At 43.8% G+C, this 18,604-nt stretch overlaps 1 protein-coding gene across 1 annotated transcript in view; it reads left to right on the top strand.

The window, feature by feature from the left end:
• Cadps (calcium dependent secretion activator) overlaps window positions 1-18,604 on the top strand; it is a 468,098-nt gene that overhangs the window by 283,344 nt on the left and 166,150 nt on the right. Inside the window, 2 exon segments of the mRNA XM_048801213.1 lie at window positions 6,426-6,492; window positions 17,313-17,421. Coding sequence (XP_048657170.1) covers window positions 6,426-6,492; window positions 17,313-17,421 — 176 coding nt within the window.

Here is an 18,604-nt window from a genome sequence, read left to right as displayed (position 1 = left end):
ACTCAGAGCTCTAAAACCAAACCTTGCTTGATTTCCCAACAGATGTACACCCAAAAGCCGAATATAAATTCAAATAAGGAGTCCCAAAGTGAACCCTTTATAAAATTGATAGCTCTGTGCTCTTTCTACCACGGCTACCATTTCTGCTGCTATGAACATGAGCATAGCAACAGGAAAGACTGACATCTCTGGGATCTCACTGCACTAAACCCTGGACTCACATAAACTCCATAAATCTTCTCAACCACCCTGTGATACTGTGTGTTATGTTATTCCCATTTTACAGCTCAGAAAACTGAGGCATGGGGCAGGTAAGCCAAAGGAGAGTTAATGACAGGAACAGAATCCCAACTTAGGAGCTGGGGTTGGGACTGGGGTTGGGGCTCAGTGGTAGAGCACTTGCCTAGCACGTGTGAGGCACTGGGTTCGATCCTCAGCACCACATAAAAATAAATAAATGTATGTGTCCATCTCCAATTAAAAAAAAGAAAGAAAGAATTCACACTTAGGGATTTCCCCCAATCTAAGATATAATCAGTAGACCCAACTGCCATGCACAATACTGGAATGCGGATTTATCGAAGACAAATCCAAATTTCCGCATCTCCAGACAATCCAAAGAGAAAGTAAAGGGTACACACAGAGAGATCAGGCTGCAGGGAGAGGTGCTCAAAGGGAGAGCCACCTGTGTGTCTGCAACCACAGAACTGCCATCTGCTCCAGGTACCGCACATTCTGTTCAACAAACATGTTTCAACCCGAGCAAATGCAGAGCCAGCCCTGACTATGGAACCAGGGCCCTGCAGCTCTCAGCTCTTCTTGGTTTTGACACCTTCTGGCATGTGCCATGGTAGCAAAAAATCCCCAGGAAAACCTCAGAGTGAAAGCCCCGCCCTCACCCAGAGACAGTGGGACTTTCCCAAGGAGAATTGATGTAGGGTTTCTTGGATCCCATCAGCTTTTTCTTTCAGAAGCTCTTAACCAGAAAAAGATGAATAGCCATTCATTTTCTAAAATTGTTTGAAATTTGAATTTATTCTTAAAGAATCCATAAAAACATAAAATCGTACATATTTACAGAATCCCATGTAATGCTTCAGTGCTGGTATATATTGTATGGGTTAGACAGCTTTTGGTCATTGTAACCAAAATATCTGACAAGAATATAATAAATCTCTCCTCCTAGGAGGCAGGAGGATTGCGAGTTCAAAGCCATCCTCAGCAAAAGCAAGGCCCTAAGCAACTCAGTGAGACCCTGTCTCTAAATATAATAGGGCTGGGGATGGGGCTCAGTGGTTGAATACCCCTGAGATCAACCCCCCACTACCCCCCCGCTGAAAAAAAAGAAAAGAAAAATGAAAGACCCTTTCTCAAAAGTCCCTATGATGCTCCATAATCTCCTAGGAGAGGTTTATTTTGGCTCATGATTTCAGAGGTTTCAATTCATGGTTGGTTGACTCCATTTCTTTGAGCCTGAGGTGAGGCAAAACATCATGGCGGAAGGGTACAATGGAAGAGAGCTGTTCTACTCATGGCAGCCAGAAAACAGAGAGAGAAAGAAAGGAAAGAAAGAGGCCAGGGACAAGATATAGTCCCCAATGTTACTCCCACCCAGTGACTGACTTCATCCAACCACACCCCACCTGCCTATATTTTCTACCTTCTCTCAATAGTCCAGTCAAACCACTGATCTATCAAATGGATTAATCTACTAATGAGTTAGAGTCCTCATGATTCAATCACTTCCCAAAAGCCCCACCTGCAGGATCTGGATGTTGATGCATTGGGGACCAAGTCTTCAACACACGCTCTTGGGGAATATTCTACATCCAAACCGTACCATTATGTAATGCTTAAAGTAAGGTATCACTGCTTATCACTTTTTTATGATGAAAACATTCAAAATCCTTTCCTCTAACTCTTTGAAATATATATATGTACACAATTATTATCTATAGTCACCCTACTATGCAATAGCACCCCAGAGCTTCTTGCTTCTTCTACCTGTTCCTTGGTCCCCAGAAGTCATCTTCTCTCTATCTACCTCCATGTTCTTTATTCAATGAAGAAACCCAAGTTTATCATCCAGAATGGAAAGAGGAAGCACATGGGGAAGAGGCTGCTTCAGAATCAGATGGCTCTGAGTTTAGCTTCTGGCTGCACCAACTCACCAGCCCTGCACACGTGACTTAACTTTCTTAGCCTCAGTTTCCTCAACTGTGAAATAAGAATAGTAGCCCAGCAAGGTAGTTAGTAGTAACTCTGTGCTTTGTGGGAGGTGTTAGTCCAAGAATTTTGTATTTGTGCTTTAATCCTTTCCACCTATCAAATAGGTACCATGGTTATAATCATGTATTACAACAGTACAATATTATTTTTATAATCATCATAATGGGGTACTAGCATTATCCCCTTTGTATGGATGAAAAACTGAGGCAGGATAAGTCTACTAATTTGTTCAAGGTTTGCAACATGGCTCCATCCCTGAGCCCTTAACCCCTCCTGTGAGCATCATAAAGTCATGTCAATGCCAGGATGAAGGACAAGGTAATAATTCAATCTGAATCCCATCCTGTGGTTTCTAGTGAACTCCTTTTTCTCTACATCCATTCTCATCAATGAAATCTATAAACCCATTCATTAGATGTTGTGGCTTGTGAACCCTATTATGTAGACACAAGGTAAGTGGAAAGGGTAAATAGTTAGTAGCTGCAAGAGAAAATTCTGGAAGATAATGAGACTATTATGATCATACCAGCCATTTATTAATCAAAATACAAAATTTTTTCCCATTTTCTTTTCTTTTTTAAGACACTGGGGATCAAACCCAGGGCCTATGCTAGGCAAGTGCTGTACCACTGAGCTATTACCCCACAACCCCCATATTCTTAATTTGATATTTATATAATATACTTCCCTGTGTATAAAAGTCTGAAGAGATTTTTTTAACTGATTTAATGATTATTTACTGCTAATTATACATTTTTCTTTGGACACAGATATTTCATACTAAATTAATATTTATCGTGTATCTACCTCTTACCCTAACTCATGCTTATATTCCACAAGCGCTATCTCATTGTCTCCTCACAACAACCCCATGAGCAAGGAGCCATAGCTGCCCTTGTTCTACAGAGCAACAAGAAAGGTAGCCGGGCGCAGTGGCACATGCCTGTAATCCCAGTGGCTCAGAAGGCTGAGGCAGGAGGATTTGCAAGTTTTTAGAGGAGGAAAAGTTTATCTGGCTCATGGTTTCAGAGGTCTCAGTCCATTCCTTGGGTCTCAAGGTGAGGCAGAACCTCATGGCAGAACAGTGTGGAGGAGGAAAGCAACTCAGGACATGATCAGGAAGCAGAGAGACAGAGGCTTCACTCACCAGATACATTATAAACCCCAAAGGCACACCTTCTGTGACGGTCCTCCAACTAAACCCTGCCTGTCTACAGCTACCACCTAGTTAATCCATATCACTGGATCAACCTACTGATTAGGTTGCAACTCCCATAATCTAATCATTTCACCTCCAAATGCTCCTGCATCATCTCACACATAAAACGATGCACACGCACGTCCAAACCATAATATCTCTTTTGTGTCCATTTCTGCCATGAAGACATTATCATTTCAAAAAGGCTAAGAATACTGATCAGAACAGCTAGGTGTTCCATGAAATGACATTGGAAGTTGGCCTTGGCAGTAGCTTGGGGCTAATAAACTTTCCAGCCATCCAGCCTTGCTGGATGGTGAACCTCAGCTTCACTCCAGCCCCCATCTGTTCTTGCCTGATCCCCTGCCACTGTCTCCCCCTGGTCTCTCCATTTTCTGTCTTGCCCCTTCTACCTGTAGGGCATTCTCTACCCAGCAGCTGATGTGATCATCTTAAATAGAAATATAATTGTGACCAGGCACCGTGGCATACGCCTGTAATCCCGGCAGCTCAGGAGGTTGAGGCAGGAGAATCTCAAGTTCAAGGCCAGCCTCAGCAACTTAGCGAGGCCCTAGGCAACTCAGTGAGACCCTGTCTCTAATAAAATACAAGATAGGGCTGGGGATGTGGCTCGGTGTTTGAGTGCCTATGAGTCCTGAGTTCAATCCCCAGTACCTCCCCTGCAAAAACCCTTCCATCCTTAACTAAAATGAGTGTATTGATTTACCCTTTTAGAAAAATCAGTCCAGCTACTGTGTAATGAATGCAGCATAGGGGAAAGATTAAGGAGGAAAGAAAGGAGGCCTCTGTCATGGTCCACATGAGGATGGTGTGACTTGACTGGGACTCGAATTGGGGCTGGAAAGAGGTGGGGTATACTTTGGAAGGAAAGCACAAAAAGCACGGTGATGGATTGCATGTTTATAGATGGCATTTTAAAATCTCATCAAAATATTTATAAAGATTGCTCTGGTTTCTCAAAAGCATAGCACTCAAAACCAAATGAAACATAACAAACAGCCATCAACCACTTACCCAGTATCAGGAAATGTTAGGATTTGAAAAGGAAAAACAAGACTCTAGACCAGGAATTTAGAAAGAAGGACCAGGCTTCCTGCCCTCAAAGAGCTAGCAGTCCCAGAGGGACAATAAATATGATGGAAATCATAGCAGAGGAATAATTGTAACCGCAGAATTATCCACAAGCCCCAGAGGTGATGACATGGAGGTATGGTTTAAATTCAGGAAAAATATAAGCCCTAGCATGAGGAGCAGCAAGATGGCAGAGTTACCAGGTGTGAAACATTCTGTGTGGTCAGAAATCCCAGATAATACAGCCCAGGCAAATTGAGTCTGGCGAAATGAGCAGGTGTACAAAATGAAGAGTGTTTTGTCCCAGGGCAAGATGCTAGACCTGATCCCTCTAAGCTGAAGTCCCCCAAGTATTTGTGCCACCCACAATACATAAGATCATTTCAGTGACATGCAGACTAGCATGCATTAAATAAATACTTAGGCATTCTAATGTCTGCTATATGGTGTGTCAAGTCTATGCCATAAAATTTCCCTTCAAAATAAATCAATTCATGTTAGGTAAGTCAATTTAAAGAAAAAAGCATCAAGTAAATCATACACTAGGTAGACAGATGTGAGCCAAGCCATGAGAGTGGAAAGTGAGAGGCCATCATTTGGGGCTCTTGCATGTGGACAGGGGAGACCCACTGAGAGAGTTTGCACAGGGAATTGGTGTAAGAGAATTTGCAGATGGTGGGGTTCATCTCATGGTCAGGAACTGGATGGAAATCCTTCCTGTATGCCTGAAACTAATTAAGAGGATTATTTTGTTGTCCCCAGAAGCAAAAATCATGGGTAGGGACTAGAATCGTGGAAGTGGGAAGTAGAAGATTGAGCCAGGGAGAAACTTTCCAGCAGATAGAATTTTCCAGAAGGTAGAAAATCCATTGCACTTGGAAACTGAGGAATAAGCATGAGGAAACAAAGGGACCCGGGATGACTCCAGGTTTCTGTCTTGACGTTCTGAGTTGATTTTGCAGGGGCGTGGGTGGGTGGGCAAGCGGGGAGGGCCTAAGAGCTCCTAAAACAAATCAGACAGTCAAAATTTTATTTAGGTGCATTCTTCCTTATGTTCCAAAATGGAAATTCAGTCTGCTTCTAGGTGAATGAAGGTTTAGAAGTTGTCCAGTGGGTGTATGTTAGCAGGTGATGCCAGTTGTGCAACTGGAGAATTTGGATGTATCTGAGTGGCACCAGATCTCTCTCCTCCCTTCAATCTGGAGAGTCTGCCAAGAGCCAGGCTCACCTCCTTTATCACTTCCAGGTCAATGTGCAGGGTCCACATGCCCAATGGGGAATTAGTAACCGTGCTCTGAAAATCTCCAGAGTGCTTTGAGCTATGCCTCTATAGTTTTTAACATTGCTTCTTATCTCGCTTTTCTATATAAAGACAAATTTCCACCAACAGAAGAACATTTGGAAAAGGGAGATGCCCTTCCTTGGTATGGAACTTCCTTCCTGTAATATGCTTTTCTCGCATTTGCCAGAATTAGAGCAAAGGATAGCAAGGGAAGGTTTTCCTGAAGGACGCCTGGCAAGAGGTGACACAGGCAGAATTGTGAGATTTTGCACTCCACCCCCCACACACACACCAGCCTTGCACAATATCTTTCAGGAAATTCCCTACCTAAAAGACTTTTTAGCACATAAACACATTAAGTCACCAGGTGGTTTTCCAAGGTGCTTTCTGGGATCAGTCAATGCATCTGATTCGAGTCTGATGTTGGGACACAGCTCCTCCTGTCCATGGAAGTGAACCTGGCCTGCTGCTCCTTGTTCTCTACTATCTAGAGCTCCTAAATCTGCATTCTGCTCCTGGGCTCCTGCATTTCCGGTGAAGGAGCACCAGGCTTCCTGGTAAAGTGTGTTCTCCTGTGCTCTCACTCACACATTAATGCGGCTCTGGTCTTTCTCTTTCCCCTAGGTATTTATGGGCCATCGGTAAGAATGTCTGGAAGAGATGGAAGAAAAGGTTTTTTGTGTTGGTGCAGGTAACTCTTTAACTCAGTCTTAAGAGCTGTCCGCAATAAAGATGTGCGAGGAAGAATGAATGCTTTTTCACTGAGGTGTAGCTTACATACAGGACACAAAGCTCAAACATTGTGCTGGATAAATTTTTACAGATGATGTATCCATGTAAACACCATTCAAAGAAGGAAACAAACATTTCTAATACCTAGAAGGCTCCCTCTTGCTCTTTTTCCTTTTTGTATCACTTTAACATTTTTTTAAAAATCAAGGAATGCCTGTTATTTTTTTTTCATTCTAACAATACAGAAGTATATCAAATAAATAAGGAGAGAAGGCCCCACTCTGCCCAGTTCTCTGGCAGGGATGGAGGAGGACCCCAGGAAGGAGCCAACATGTGTCTGATTAAGACAGCAGGGACACTTACATTGTCTTCAAGTAATTTGGTATTTCTAAAAGCCCTGAGGTAGGCATGATGAGCAAGATCAAAATTCAGTTGGACTTTTTGCGTCTATTTTATTATTTAATAGATTCGATTTGGAATTATCTGGAGGAGAATACTTCACTCTCTTGGTGAGGGGGCTTTCAAAAGTCTTCAGCAATGCCCCCATAAGCATGTTTGATAAAATATTTTTTTCCAGATCAAAGCTAACCGAAGTCTTCCTGTGTCTCCACAACTTATTCATACCAGCTATTATAGACATTTTTCCACATTTACACATATAGCTCTGGCTCCATCCGCATTTAGTTCTGGATCTGTACCCTGTAGAATTTTCCCTTTTTGATGGACTTCTGGGCTTTCTCAATGTGGGTTATTATTAACAATGCTGTCCTGATATCCCAGCAGCTTGGGAGGCTGAGGCAGGAAGATCTCGAGATCAAAGCCAGCCTCAGCAACTTAGCAAGGCCCTAAGCAACTCAGTGAGACCCTGACTCTAAAGAAAATCTGAAAAAGGATGGGGATGTGGATCAGTGGTTAAGCACACCTGGGTTCAATCTCTAGTACCAAAAAAAGAACAATTCTATGAGGAACACCTGTGCATCTATAGCTACTGAGGCAGATGTATATAGTGCTATTAATGATACATGGTAATATAAAAAGACTATCTTGGTTCTCTTGAGTGTTGTTTCTAAGACAGAAGTTTTTCAGAAATAGTAATAGTATATCCTTGAAAAGCCTTTTTTAAAAAAATTTATTTTTTGTATCAGGATCTCTTAGTTACAAAAGAATTCGCCATTATTTATTTACAATTTGCAGGCTCCCCCAGAGTATATGCACTGCCATTTGGTTTGCAAACTTTTAATGTAAGCTGTACTTGGAAAGATGTCACAGAGTGAGCCAACTTGTAATTCAGTGACAAGTGGGGCTCACTGGGTTACTTGGCTAGTATTGAGAATACTACCAATCATGAAATCTCACTATAAAGCAGCACCCTTCTAGGTCTAAGTGACCTTGAAAGTTCCACCAACCCTGAACTTCCACTCTTCTACTACTCAAATACCTGCTCTTCCACTAAAGCAAAATGTAGCTCTCTGCTTATAAGCAAGAGGCCATCTTTGCTTTCATAATTGCTACAAGGTAAAGCAAAACCATAAAGTAAATTAGCCAGAAGGAAAATTTGGGAATGGTCCCCATCCCCAAAAATAACCCTTAATTAAGCCATGGAAGACATTCCATTCTGAGATGCGTTCCATCAGTCTGTCAACTTACCAATACTTACTGAGCCCCTGCTTTGTGCAGGGCACATTGAGAGGACATAGACGAGAACTAAGAAGTCTGGTCTCACTTCCAGAAAGGTCATTGGTTAGGGTTTTTAATATACAAACAGCAGAAATAGACTCAGCTAATTAAGTTTTTTAAAAAAGAAAAGAAATGAATGTACTAGAAGGGTTGCAGGTGGCACCCAGGATTCTTGAAAAAGCTGAAGTCCAGGGTGTCACAAGTGTGGTCCTAGGTCAAATGGGTTCTGACCATTTTCTATTCTGCATCACTCCACTAGAGGGTCAAATTCCAGAGAGAATCAGATTGATCCAGTGTGGGTCATGCACCCGACTTTTAGCAAGGGGAAGTGGTTGCATTTTGACTGATGATCCTAGTGGGCTATTTCCAGTGCAAACTGAGGATGCCCAGAAATGGGCGCTGGGCAGGCAAAAACAGCCAATGTCTGCTTTAAAGACAGCACAGTGTAAATAGAGAGGCAGGCCCAAGGAAAGAAGCGATGCTGGATGGGGGTAATTCTTGCCCCTCGGTGTTTCCTGTGCTTTTGGCAAAGCACCTTCTCTTAGAATCCCTTGGGAGGGTGCCTGGCCTCCCCAAGTAGGCGTTGTGCTATTTCAAGACCAGTTCTGTTTCTGATTCACCTCTGGCCTTCCCTTTGCCACCACACCTATACACACTTCCTAGCCAGTGTCTGGTATGGGCATCCGGGACCTGTTTGGAGGAACAGGAAGAAACAGAGAGAAGAAGAACTCAGGCAATGCCTGGCTGGTTCTGAGAAAAGACAGAGCACATGGCCTGGACAGTAGGTGAGACATCTTCCCAGAGGAACTGGACAAGTGACCCTTGTCCCATGGTATGGATCTCCCATCCACCCTGAGGCCACGAGCAAATGCTCCACGGGATGCGTGACTTTCCACCAGGAATCTTCCCAATGACAAAGTGCTTAGAAGACTTCGCTGATCTCTTACTTTGGAAGAGACTTTAGAGGGGGAAACTCTTTAGGAAAACAGCAAGAGGAAATGGGCCAAAAATCTCAGCGGAGCCGTGTCTGTGCAATCTGTGCTGGACCAAGAAGGAGAGAAGGATTTTTTTTTTTTAGGCTGTGCAACTGGAACACAGATGTTTTAGGCCCTTCACACTGAGCCTTCCTCCAAGAGAAGATGAGAATCACACAGTAGCTCCAAAGCAAGCTGTGTGCTCACTTCTGAAAATCATAAAAGGGCATCTAAGGCTCGGCGGTTTTCCTAGAAAGGCAGAAGAGACGAATTTCAGGATTTTGTGAGGTTTTTTTCATGCAAGTCAGATTCTGATTCATTTTGAAGAGCCATTGAGGTGCACTGGGTGCCTCCATCCCCCAGGTTAAATATTCCATTTTAACCTAAATCAAATTCCTTCCTTACACTCTCAGGGACCTGCAGAGGTGACATGACAGCCCCATCATCACCAAGGTAATGGGGAGCCTGTATGAGAACTCAGGTCTTCTGTCTCCATCTCTGCCCTATTTATTTATTGCAACAATGCCTAAATCCAATTTTGGTGGCCTACCTAAAAAATAGCATTTGTATTATTTGGGGGATTTTTCCATTTTTTTCTTCTCCCCAGTTTATGTGATCCCATTGAAAAGCACTGTATCAAAATGATAAAGAGAAAAAAAAAAGATCCACTCCCTTTAAAACAACCTCAGTTGACAACAGGGCTGCAGGAGACAAGTTCAAGGTCACCCATCCTGGCCCAATTCAGAGGAAGCAAAAATGGGCCAAGTTGTTTGAAAAATGAATGGCCATCCAGGCAGTGAAGATAGGCCCCCCAGTAGCTGCATGCAGTGAAGAATATCATTTGTTGGACATGACAATGATTTCTAGTTTTGTTTTGTTTTGTTTTTAGCCACACTGACACTCGAAATGCTAAAGTGAAATTAGAAGACCCAGTCTGGTCAAATCTGTGAGAAGGCGTGGGAGCTGGGAAGGGAGCAGACTCCCCTAAATCTTCCCTGGTCTCCCAGGCAGCCTCAGTGGGATATGTTGGGGGGACATTATTAAAAAAAACATGAAATAGAATAGTTATTGACCCAAATGACTTTCTGTATCTTTGTTCCTCTCAGTTCAGATGTTATGTCTTATGGAATCTATTTTATAGAGTTGGCAACCCATAATTCCCAAAATACTTGTGATTTTATACATTAAATTTAATACATGGGTTGTGGTTGTGGCTCAGAGGTAGTGCACTCGCCTAGCATGTGTGAGGCACTGGGTTCGATCCTCAGCACCACATAAAGTAAAATAAAGATACTGTGTCCACCAGAACAAAAAAAATATTAATAAAAAATTTAATACAGAGGAAATTGTTTGAAAACCCTAAAAGAAAGAGAGGACATCCAATATCAGTATCCCCTGCCCAACAGTCTACTTTGGTGTTTCTTATACACAAGTATTTAAATCCTCCCTACATGAGATCCCTGCCTAATTCAAATACTAGGGGAAGAAAATGATGGATGATAAAGAGGTATCCTTATAGCCAGGGACAAAGGACATCTTCAGAGGGGTGTTGAACCCAAGCATGCACAAGGCCCTGGATTCGATCCCCAACACTACCAAAAACTCATACCCATTTAAAGATAAGGAAACTGTGTCATAGCAAAATTATGTGGACTGTCTGGGGTTACACAGCTTGTAGAAACTTAATGGGTCTGAAAATCAAATCCAGCCTGTACAGCTCCAAAAATATGCCTCCTCTACCACGCCAGATGGCCTTCTTGATGTCAGTCAGGAGTCTGGGATTGACATGTTATAATCCTTTGTTCACAATCATGTCACGTTACAAATGGTCCTTAGTCCCCAGCAGTTGGGTGCCTCATACCATAAAAATTTGTCCATCCTCAAATCTTGGTTCAGTCATTCAGCTACCTCATGAATACTTTGTCCAACCACCAAGCAGGCCATATCCTTAGGTCTCACAGTACCTTACCAGAGCTTAAATTATACTACAGAGCCACAGTAACAAAAATGGCATGGTATTGTCACCAAAACAGACACATAGACCAATGGTACAGAAGACACAGAAACAAACCCACATAAATACAGTTATCTCATACCAGAAAAAGGCACCAAAACATACATTGGAGGAAAAAATAGCCTCTTCAACCAATGGTGCTGGGGAAACTGGAAATGCATATGTAGCAAAATGAAATTCAACCCCTATCTTTCACCCTGCACAAAACTCAACTGAAAGTGGGTCAAAGAGGTAAGCACTAGAACAGAGAGTCTACACCTAATAGAAGAAAAGTAGGCCCAAATTTCCACCATGTTGCCTTAGGAACTAACTTCCATAACAAGACTCCTAAACAGGACCTCTCCTGTTATTATTTGTCACTATTAAAATAACACTAGTCTGAAATAATGTGATTAGCATCTGTGCTTGACACAAGGGTAGAAATCATGTCTGGGTTTCTGCATCTTTATTTTCCCGCAACAAACTCAATACCTAAGTATTTACTGAATGAGCAAATGAGCCATAATAAAGAACTCATTTCTAAAATACACATATATGGACTTTGGGCAAAAACTGGTAACCAGAGCCAGTAAAAGCAACCACTGATTAATTCTCAAGGAACAGCAAGAATAGGGAATTTAGAAAAAAAAATGTATCCCACTGTTAAGTTATACATCCAAGTATTTTAATCTTTTATAGACAGAAGGGGAAGGAACTTCAGAGACAAGAAAGGGCCAACCTTGTTAAATCACAACTGGATTGTGCTTGATAAATACACTGGAAACTCAGGGGCAATCTCAAAGGTTTTGGATAGATCCTGTATGTTAGAACAGTGAATCTCAAATGTAAGTATACATTAAGAAACATCTGAGACATAATCCCAGTGGCTCAGGAGGCTGAGGCAGGAGGATCCAAGTTCAAAGCCAGCCCCAGCAACTCAGCAAGTCTCAAAAAATAAAAAGGGCTGGGGATGTGGCTCAGTGGTTAAGCATCCCTGGGCTCAATCCCCAGTACCAAAAAAGAAAACGAAAATAGAAATATCTGAGACAGTTATAAAAATGTAGATTATCAAACCTCACCCTGACCTGAGTTTGTTTTGCTTTTTTTTTTTTTTGGTGGTGGGGGGGTGTTCTGGTTTTTAGTGTTGGCCTTAGAACCCAGGGCCTCCAGGTCATCACTCTACCCTGAGGTAGGCCCCAGCCCCTGACCTGGGAAACTGATCCAATTGGTCTGACTTAAAGACTCTGCCTATTTGTAACTTTTCCCCATCCCAACACACACAATGCACTACTGCAGGTGGCCGCAGGAGGCTCCACGTCACCTTTTCTACTTTAAACAGGTATCTGGCAGAGAGCTAAAGTGTTCCCCATGAATCAAAGCTCCAGCCATTTTTTCAATAAAGCCTTTATGACCATCCCCTCAGAAGTCCCAACAGCCAGCAGGTGCAGTGAGTGGCACACATCAGTAATCCAGCAGCTTGGGAGGCCGAGGCAGGGGGATCAGAAGTTTGAGGCCAGCCTCAGCAATTTAGCAAGGCTCTGTCTCAAAATAAAAAAAACGAAGAGATACTCTACCCTGAGAGTTCTTGCGGTTTCTTGCTTCAACTGTGCTGGGACCCAACCTCCATCAAGCCCCGGCCAGCCACTCAGAGCCAGCAACCCTTCACTACCTCCGCACGACACCCTTGAACTGACCCAAGCCCCGTGCCTCGCAGCTGCCAGCCAGGTAGACCACGTCCACCTCACAGATGCACTAGAACTGCCTCTGGGACCCAGAGGCCACCATCAACTGCCAGATCTTCATGGAGCTCTAAGCCTCTGACCTGTTTGTGTCTTACTGCTTGAACTGTGATGATGTGGCTTTGAAGAACTTTGCCGAGAAATTAACATGTTGAAAACGGATGGGGCTGCAGAACCAAGGAGGGACCCCACCAGGTGGTCGAATCTTCCTTCAGGATGTCACGAAACCAGGCCATGAGGACTGGGAGAGTCAGCTGAATGCCAGGGAATGTGCTTGGCGCTTGGGAAAAAAAGGGTCAGCCAGTCACTGCTGGGACTGCACAAACTGGCCACTGACAAAATGGACCCCAGCTTTGTGTGACTTCATGGAGACTCTTTACCTGAATGAGCAGGTGATAGCCATCAAAGAAATGGGTTGACCGTGTAACCAATTTGTGCAAGATGGGAGCCCCAGAATCTGGGGTGGCAGAATATCTCTTTGACAAGCTGTTTTAATCAGTTTTTTGCTGTTGTGACCAAAAGACCTGACAAGAACAATCATATGGGAGGAAAAGTTTATTTGGGGCTCACGGTTTCAGAGGTCCCAGTCCACAGACAGCAGGCTCCATTCCTCAGGGCTCGAGGGGAGGCAGGACATCATGGAGGAAGAGTGTGGTGGAGGGAAGCAGCTCACATGGTGATCAGGAAGCAGAGAGAGACTCCACTCTCCAGAGACAAATAGAGACCCCAAAGCCACGCCCCAATGCCCCCTCCTCCAGCCACACCCACCTGCCTCCAGCCACCACTCAGCTAATCCCACCAGGGATTCTTCACTGGTTGGGTTAAGGCTCTCACAACCCAGTCATTTCATCTCTCAGTGTTTCTTGCACTGTCTCACACGTGAGCTTTTGGGGGACACCTCACATCCCAACCATAATACAAGCACACCCTGGGAGACAGTGATAATGAGAGCTAAACCTTAGACTGACTTCTCCATAGCCACCAAATAACCTCCCTGGTCATCAAGGCAGTGTATGCATATTGGGGTTATCTTTTCTACAAGTTGTACCAAAATATCCACTTAAGTACTTTAATTTTTACCATTAAAGAAACTTGGTAAACCCCCTGCCTTGCAAAATAAATAAATAAATAAATACATAAAATAATAAAAGACTGTGGAGGTAGCTCAGTGGTAGAGCACCCCTAGTGATTCAATCCCCAGTACTAGAAAGATTAAATTTTAAAAGTCCTTGCCAAGCACAGTGGCACATGCCTGAAATCCCAGTGGCTCAGGAGGCGGAGGCAGGAGGATCATGAGTTCAAAGCCAACCTCAGCAACTTAGTGAGGCACTAAGCAATTCAGTGAGACCCTGTGTCTAAACAAAATACAAAAACAGGACTGGGGATGCCGCTCAGTGGTTAAATGTCCCTGAGTTCAATCCCTGGTACAAAAAAAAAAAAAAAATCTGAAGTCCCAACACCCCATCCTTGATTTCACAAGAAGTTATATACAGCTAAAAATCCCAGTGGTGTCAAAACCCTCGCCCTTTAAGCCCTCTCTCTATAGGGCACTGTCAGAGAGGTTTGCTCTCCTCTGAGCTCCCTCCCTCTCCCCGTCAGCCTCTGGGACAGGGGTGGGGTGACTGACTCTGACTTCTAAGATGCATTCTAAGCTCTGCCAGTGACATTGGCGCTGTCTCATTAACCTTTCATCAAAATGCAATTTTTAAGAACTTTTGCTGTGAGAGAAAGTATGCATTTCACTGTAAATAGCTTTCACTTAGTGAGTCTTATGGAAATTTAACAAGCAAAAGTTCCTAAATCTTTGCCATGCCCCCTCCCTTCAAGCACTGTAGAAAAACAAAGTTTCCCCCCATATTTGCAAAAATTAGAATCAGTCAAATATCCTTCTCTCTTCCTTTATGTCCTAAATTTCCAGATCCTCAGTAAAAAACATACGCTCTTAATAAATCAACTCATATTTCTAAAGAAATCAATCCTGTTTCTAAAGGGATCTTAAGAAACCAAACTCCATCAGTTTGCCAGGCGCAACTTCACAGTCTAGCCAAAAGAGGGCAGCAGCAGACAGCGGTACAAGAAGCAAGCCACCAAAACCAAAAGGAAAAAGCCCCAACAGTGCAGTAATAGTAAATGCAAGAATTTTGTAATAACACCCTTCTGTTGTGATATTTTTCTAATCGCAAGTGAATATTAGCACCTCTCTGACTAATCGTATTAATGAACTATATCATCTTTCACGTCGCCTGATGAAATAACAGGCATAAATCCCCATTGAACCATTCAGCAGCATCTGTGATCACCATCTGCAGGTGACCTGTCAGTGTGCCATCCAGAGGATCAGTCACAGGTTGGAACCCCCAGGTGCTGTGCGTGGAGTGACATTTAACTTCAGGGGAAATGTCACTGACCTGTCCACCTCTCTAGAACCAATCAGATGTAATTGGGGAATGTCCATTATATGGTAGCTTTTGTGGGTTTTTTTTTTTTTTAAGAGAACCAAGATTCAGGAACCCAGGGTCCCACCTTGAAAGGATTTATAATCTACTAGGCAAATAGACCCGCTGAGCTACACAATATTAGAATGTAAGTACAAAATACAAGGAAGATGCTTACATAAATACATACGTTGAGAGTGCAGAAAGTGGGCTGGGGCTATAGCTCAGATGGTAGAGTGTTTGTCTCACATGCACAAGGCCCTGGGTTCAATCCCCAGCACACCACACTCCATAATTCTCAAGCAATAATAAAATACAAATCATATGGGAACTCAGGGGCTTATGGAGCTGGGATGGGAGTCGAGTCCTGCATACCTGACACTTTTGAAGCAGGAGATGTTATTGTCATTCTATTTATTACTGCAAATTAATTCAGGTTCCCTTACCAAGTGTCTCTTGGAATCTGACCTTCTATTGCCCATAGGACCCATCAGGGTCTTGACAATGTCAGGAACAGGTTCTTGGACTCCTGTGTTATAAGGAAAGTTGAGTGGGAAGGTAAAGTTTTCATCAGGAACCAACAGAGGGCAGCAACACACAATCCAACCCACTGGAACATATTTTTGAGAACACCTTTCATCCTGCACCGTGAATTTCAAGATGGGACAGCCCGGGAGATGCTTATGGGGCTGAAGAACACCCATTTCTTATTGTCATTTAAAAAAAAAAAGACTAACCTCACCATTGAGGAGACTAAAATTGTCCCCAGCTGGGATCAAAGTTCACTTCGAAAATGTCTCCTTGAATAAAGGGGTGACATCTGACAGCCACGGCTGGTAACTCTGCCTGGGAGCTCACCCGCCAGCTGGGGTGGGCCCGAGGGAGAGACGCGAAGAATCCAGGCTGGGTCTGGATGCACGGTGACAGGACGACAGGGTCCTGAAGGTGGCCCCGCAGCCTTGCACGCCCACCCTGCCCTGGCAGGGACACTGCACATCGGGCAGAGTGAGGGCTGCCACTTAGGGCACCAGTGACAGGGGCCGTCGGGGGCTGGGGATTGCTCCACTGTGACCAGCACCTAGCGATGGAGCGCTCATTGCTTGTGACAGCATGTCACAACTGTGCTTGTCTGAGATGAAGAGAAGACTGAAGCAACCCAGAACACTCCTGCGGTGAGAGTGGGAGCAGAAAAAGACCTGCAGAGCTTGATGCTGAGAATAGGCCTGCACAACTAAAATGCTGCTTAGGCTGAGTCAATGCCTAGTCTCTCACCTGTGTCTGCAAGTGTGTGTGGCAGCCTCAGACAGGGCCCTGGTCTTATTAGGGAGAACCTACAAATTGCCTCCATTCAACCAGCTTTGCTCCACAAAAATGACAAGTGCAAGAGCCCTGGTGATGCACACCTGTAACCCCAGCAGCTCAGGAGCTGAGGCAGGAAGATCAGGAGTTCAAAGCCAGCCTCAGCAATTTAGCAAGACCCTAAGCAACTCAGTGAGGCCCTGTCTCTAAATAAAATACAAAATAAGGTGGAGGATGTGGCTCAGTGGTCAAGTGCCCCTGAGTTCAATCCTTGGTAATGCCCCCCCCCCAAAAAAATGGCAATTGCATATATCTTAACTCAGGTATAATTAGAACAGTGATGATGATAATAATGTGCCATTCTGAAGTACTTTCTAAGTGCCAAGATCAGATTCTAATGCATGTGTGAACCCATTCAATACTCGCCATAAGCCAGTGTAGTAGATGTTAAGATCATACCTAAGCTACAGATGAGGTGATGGTGGACTAGAGAGGTTAAGTAACTTGCTCAAAGACACACAGCCAGAAGGTGACCAAACTTGATTTGAACCCAGCTATTGAGTCCAGAGTTTCAGAGGAGAGGCTGTGGTCAAATGGGGAGGGTCTCTCTGGGGCAGATGAGCTTTAAAAGAACAACCTCACAATCTGCTTTTCCTTCCCAGGTCAGTCAGTACACATTTGCCATGTGCAGTTATCGTGAGAAGAAAGCTGAGCCTCAGGAACTTCTACAACTGGATGGCTACACTGTGGACTACACTGACCCCCAGCCAGGTACCTGCCCACCCTCAAGGCCATGAAGCCACAAACTCACTCTTCTTAAATCAACATTTGCCGGGTACTTAGCCACTTTGCTGGGCACAACAAATCCAGTTTATAGAGGATTTCACAGGTGATCCTGATGGCTTCAGTCCTCATTTTAGAGTTTACATCCTGGCTGATCAAATGCCATCCTCATCTAGGATGTTGGGAGTTATTTTGGGGGGAGAGGGGGTACCAGGAATTGAACTCTGAGGTACTCCACCACTGAGCCCCATCCCCAGCCCTCTTTTGTATTTTATTTAAACACAGGGTCTCTCTAAGTTGCTTAGCACCTCGCCATGGCTGAGGCTGGTTTTGAACTCACAATCCTCCTGCCTCAGCCTCCGAAGCTACTGGGATTATAGGCGTGCGCCACCATGCTCAGCCAGGACTTTGGGTTTTACACAGGGATTCTCTGGTTAAAAACCCAAAAGAAAACAGCTGTGTTTTTATATTCTGTACCTATAACTACATCAAATATAGACTATGCCGTTTGATGCTAAAAAGTATTCCTGAGAAAGAAGTCCCCAAATTGCATTTTGTGTATCTGTTGGTGTGTGTTGGTTTTCACCAGTGGTGAGTGGCAGATATGTCTTTGTGACCCAGTGAACTCGCCCTCCATACACCCACATAACCCTAGCTAGAATTCAGGTACCCACCAAGGTTAGCAAATGGGACTCAGAGAAGCAAAAACCTCCCTAATACTCTCTTTGCCTAAGACACCAATCCATAAGCACAGACATTGATGCTCCTAAGTCTCGTGTAATTACGGGAACCATAGAAATGGTAGTTATTTCTTGTAAGTTCTACATTGCCCAAGTTCTATATCCTGCCCCCTCACACCTCTCCCCCTACCCATTTTAACTTTTTCCCAGAAAGAAAAAAAAATGAATAGAAATCAGCCTCAAAGAACCTTCAAAATGGGGGTGGGGGTGCGAAATCATTTCAGCATATTAATGAACCACAAGCACCAACAGCCCTCTCCCAGAGAGGTTTATTTTTATGCCAAATCTGCACAAGCATTTCCAACCATACTGCATTATTTGGCCCAAAACCTTTTTTTCTACTCCCATATTGCTCTTCCACATGCAATGAAATACACATAAAAGAAAAAAAATAAGAGTTTGTAAGAGGATGGAGTGTTAACCTGAAAAGG

The sequence above is a fragment of the Marmota marmota genome, unplaced genomic scaffold, assembly GCF_001458135.2.
Source record: "Marmota marmota marmota unplaced genomic scaffold, marMar, whole genome shotgun sequence".
NCBI lineage: Eukaryota > Metazoa > Chordata > Mammalia > Rodentia > Sciuridae > Marmota > Marmota marmota.
The sequence above is the reverse complement of the archived record's forward strand: the minus strand, read 5'-3'. Positions and strand labels throughout refer to the sequence as shown.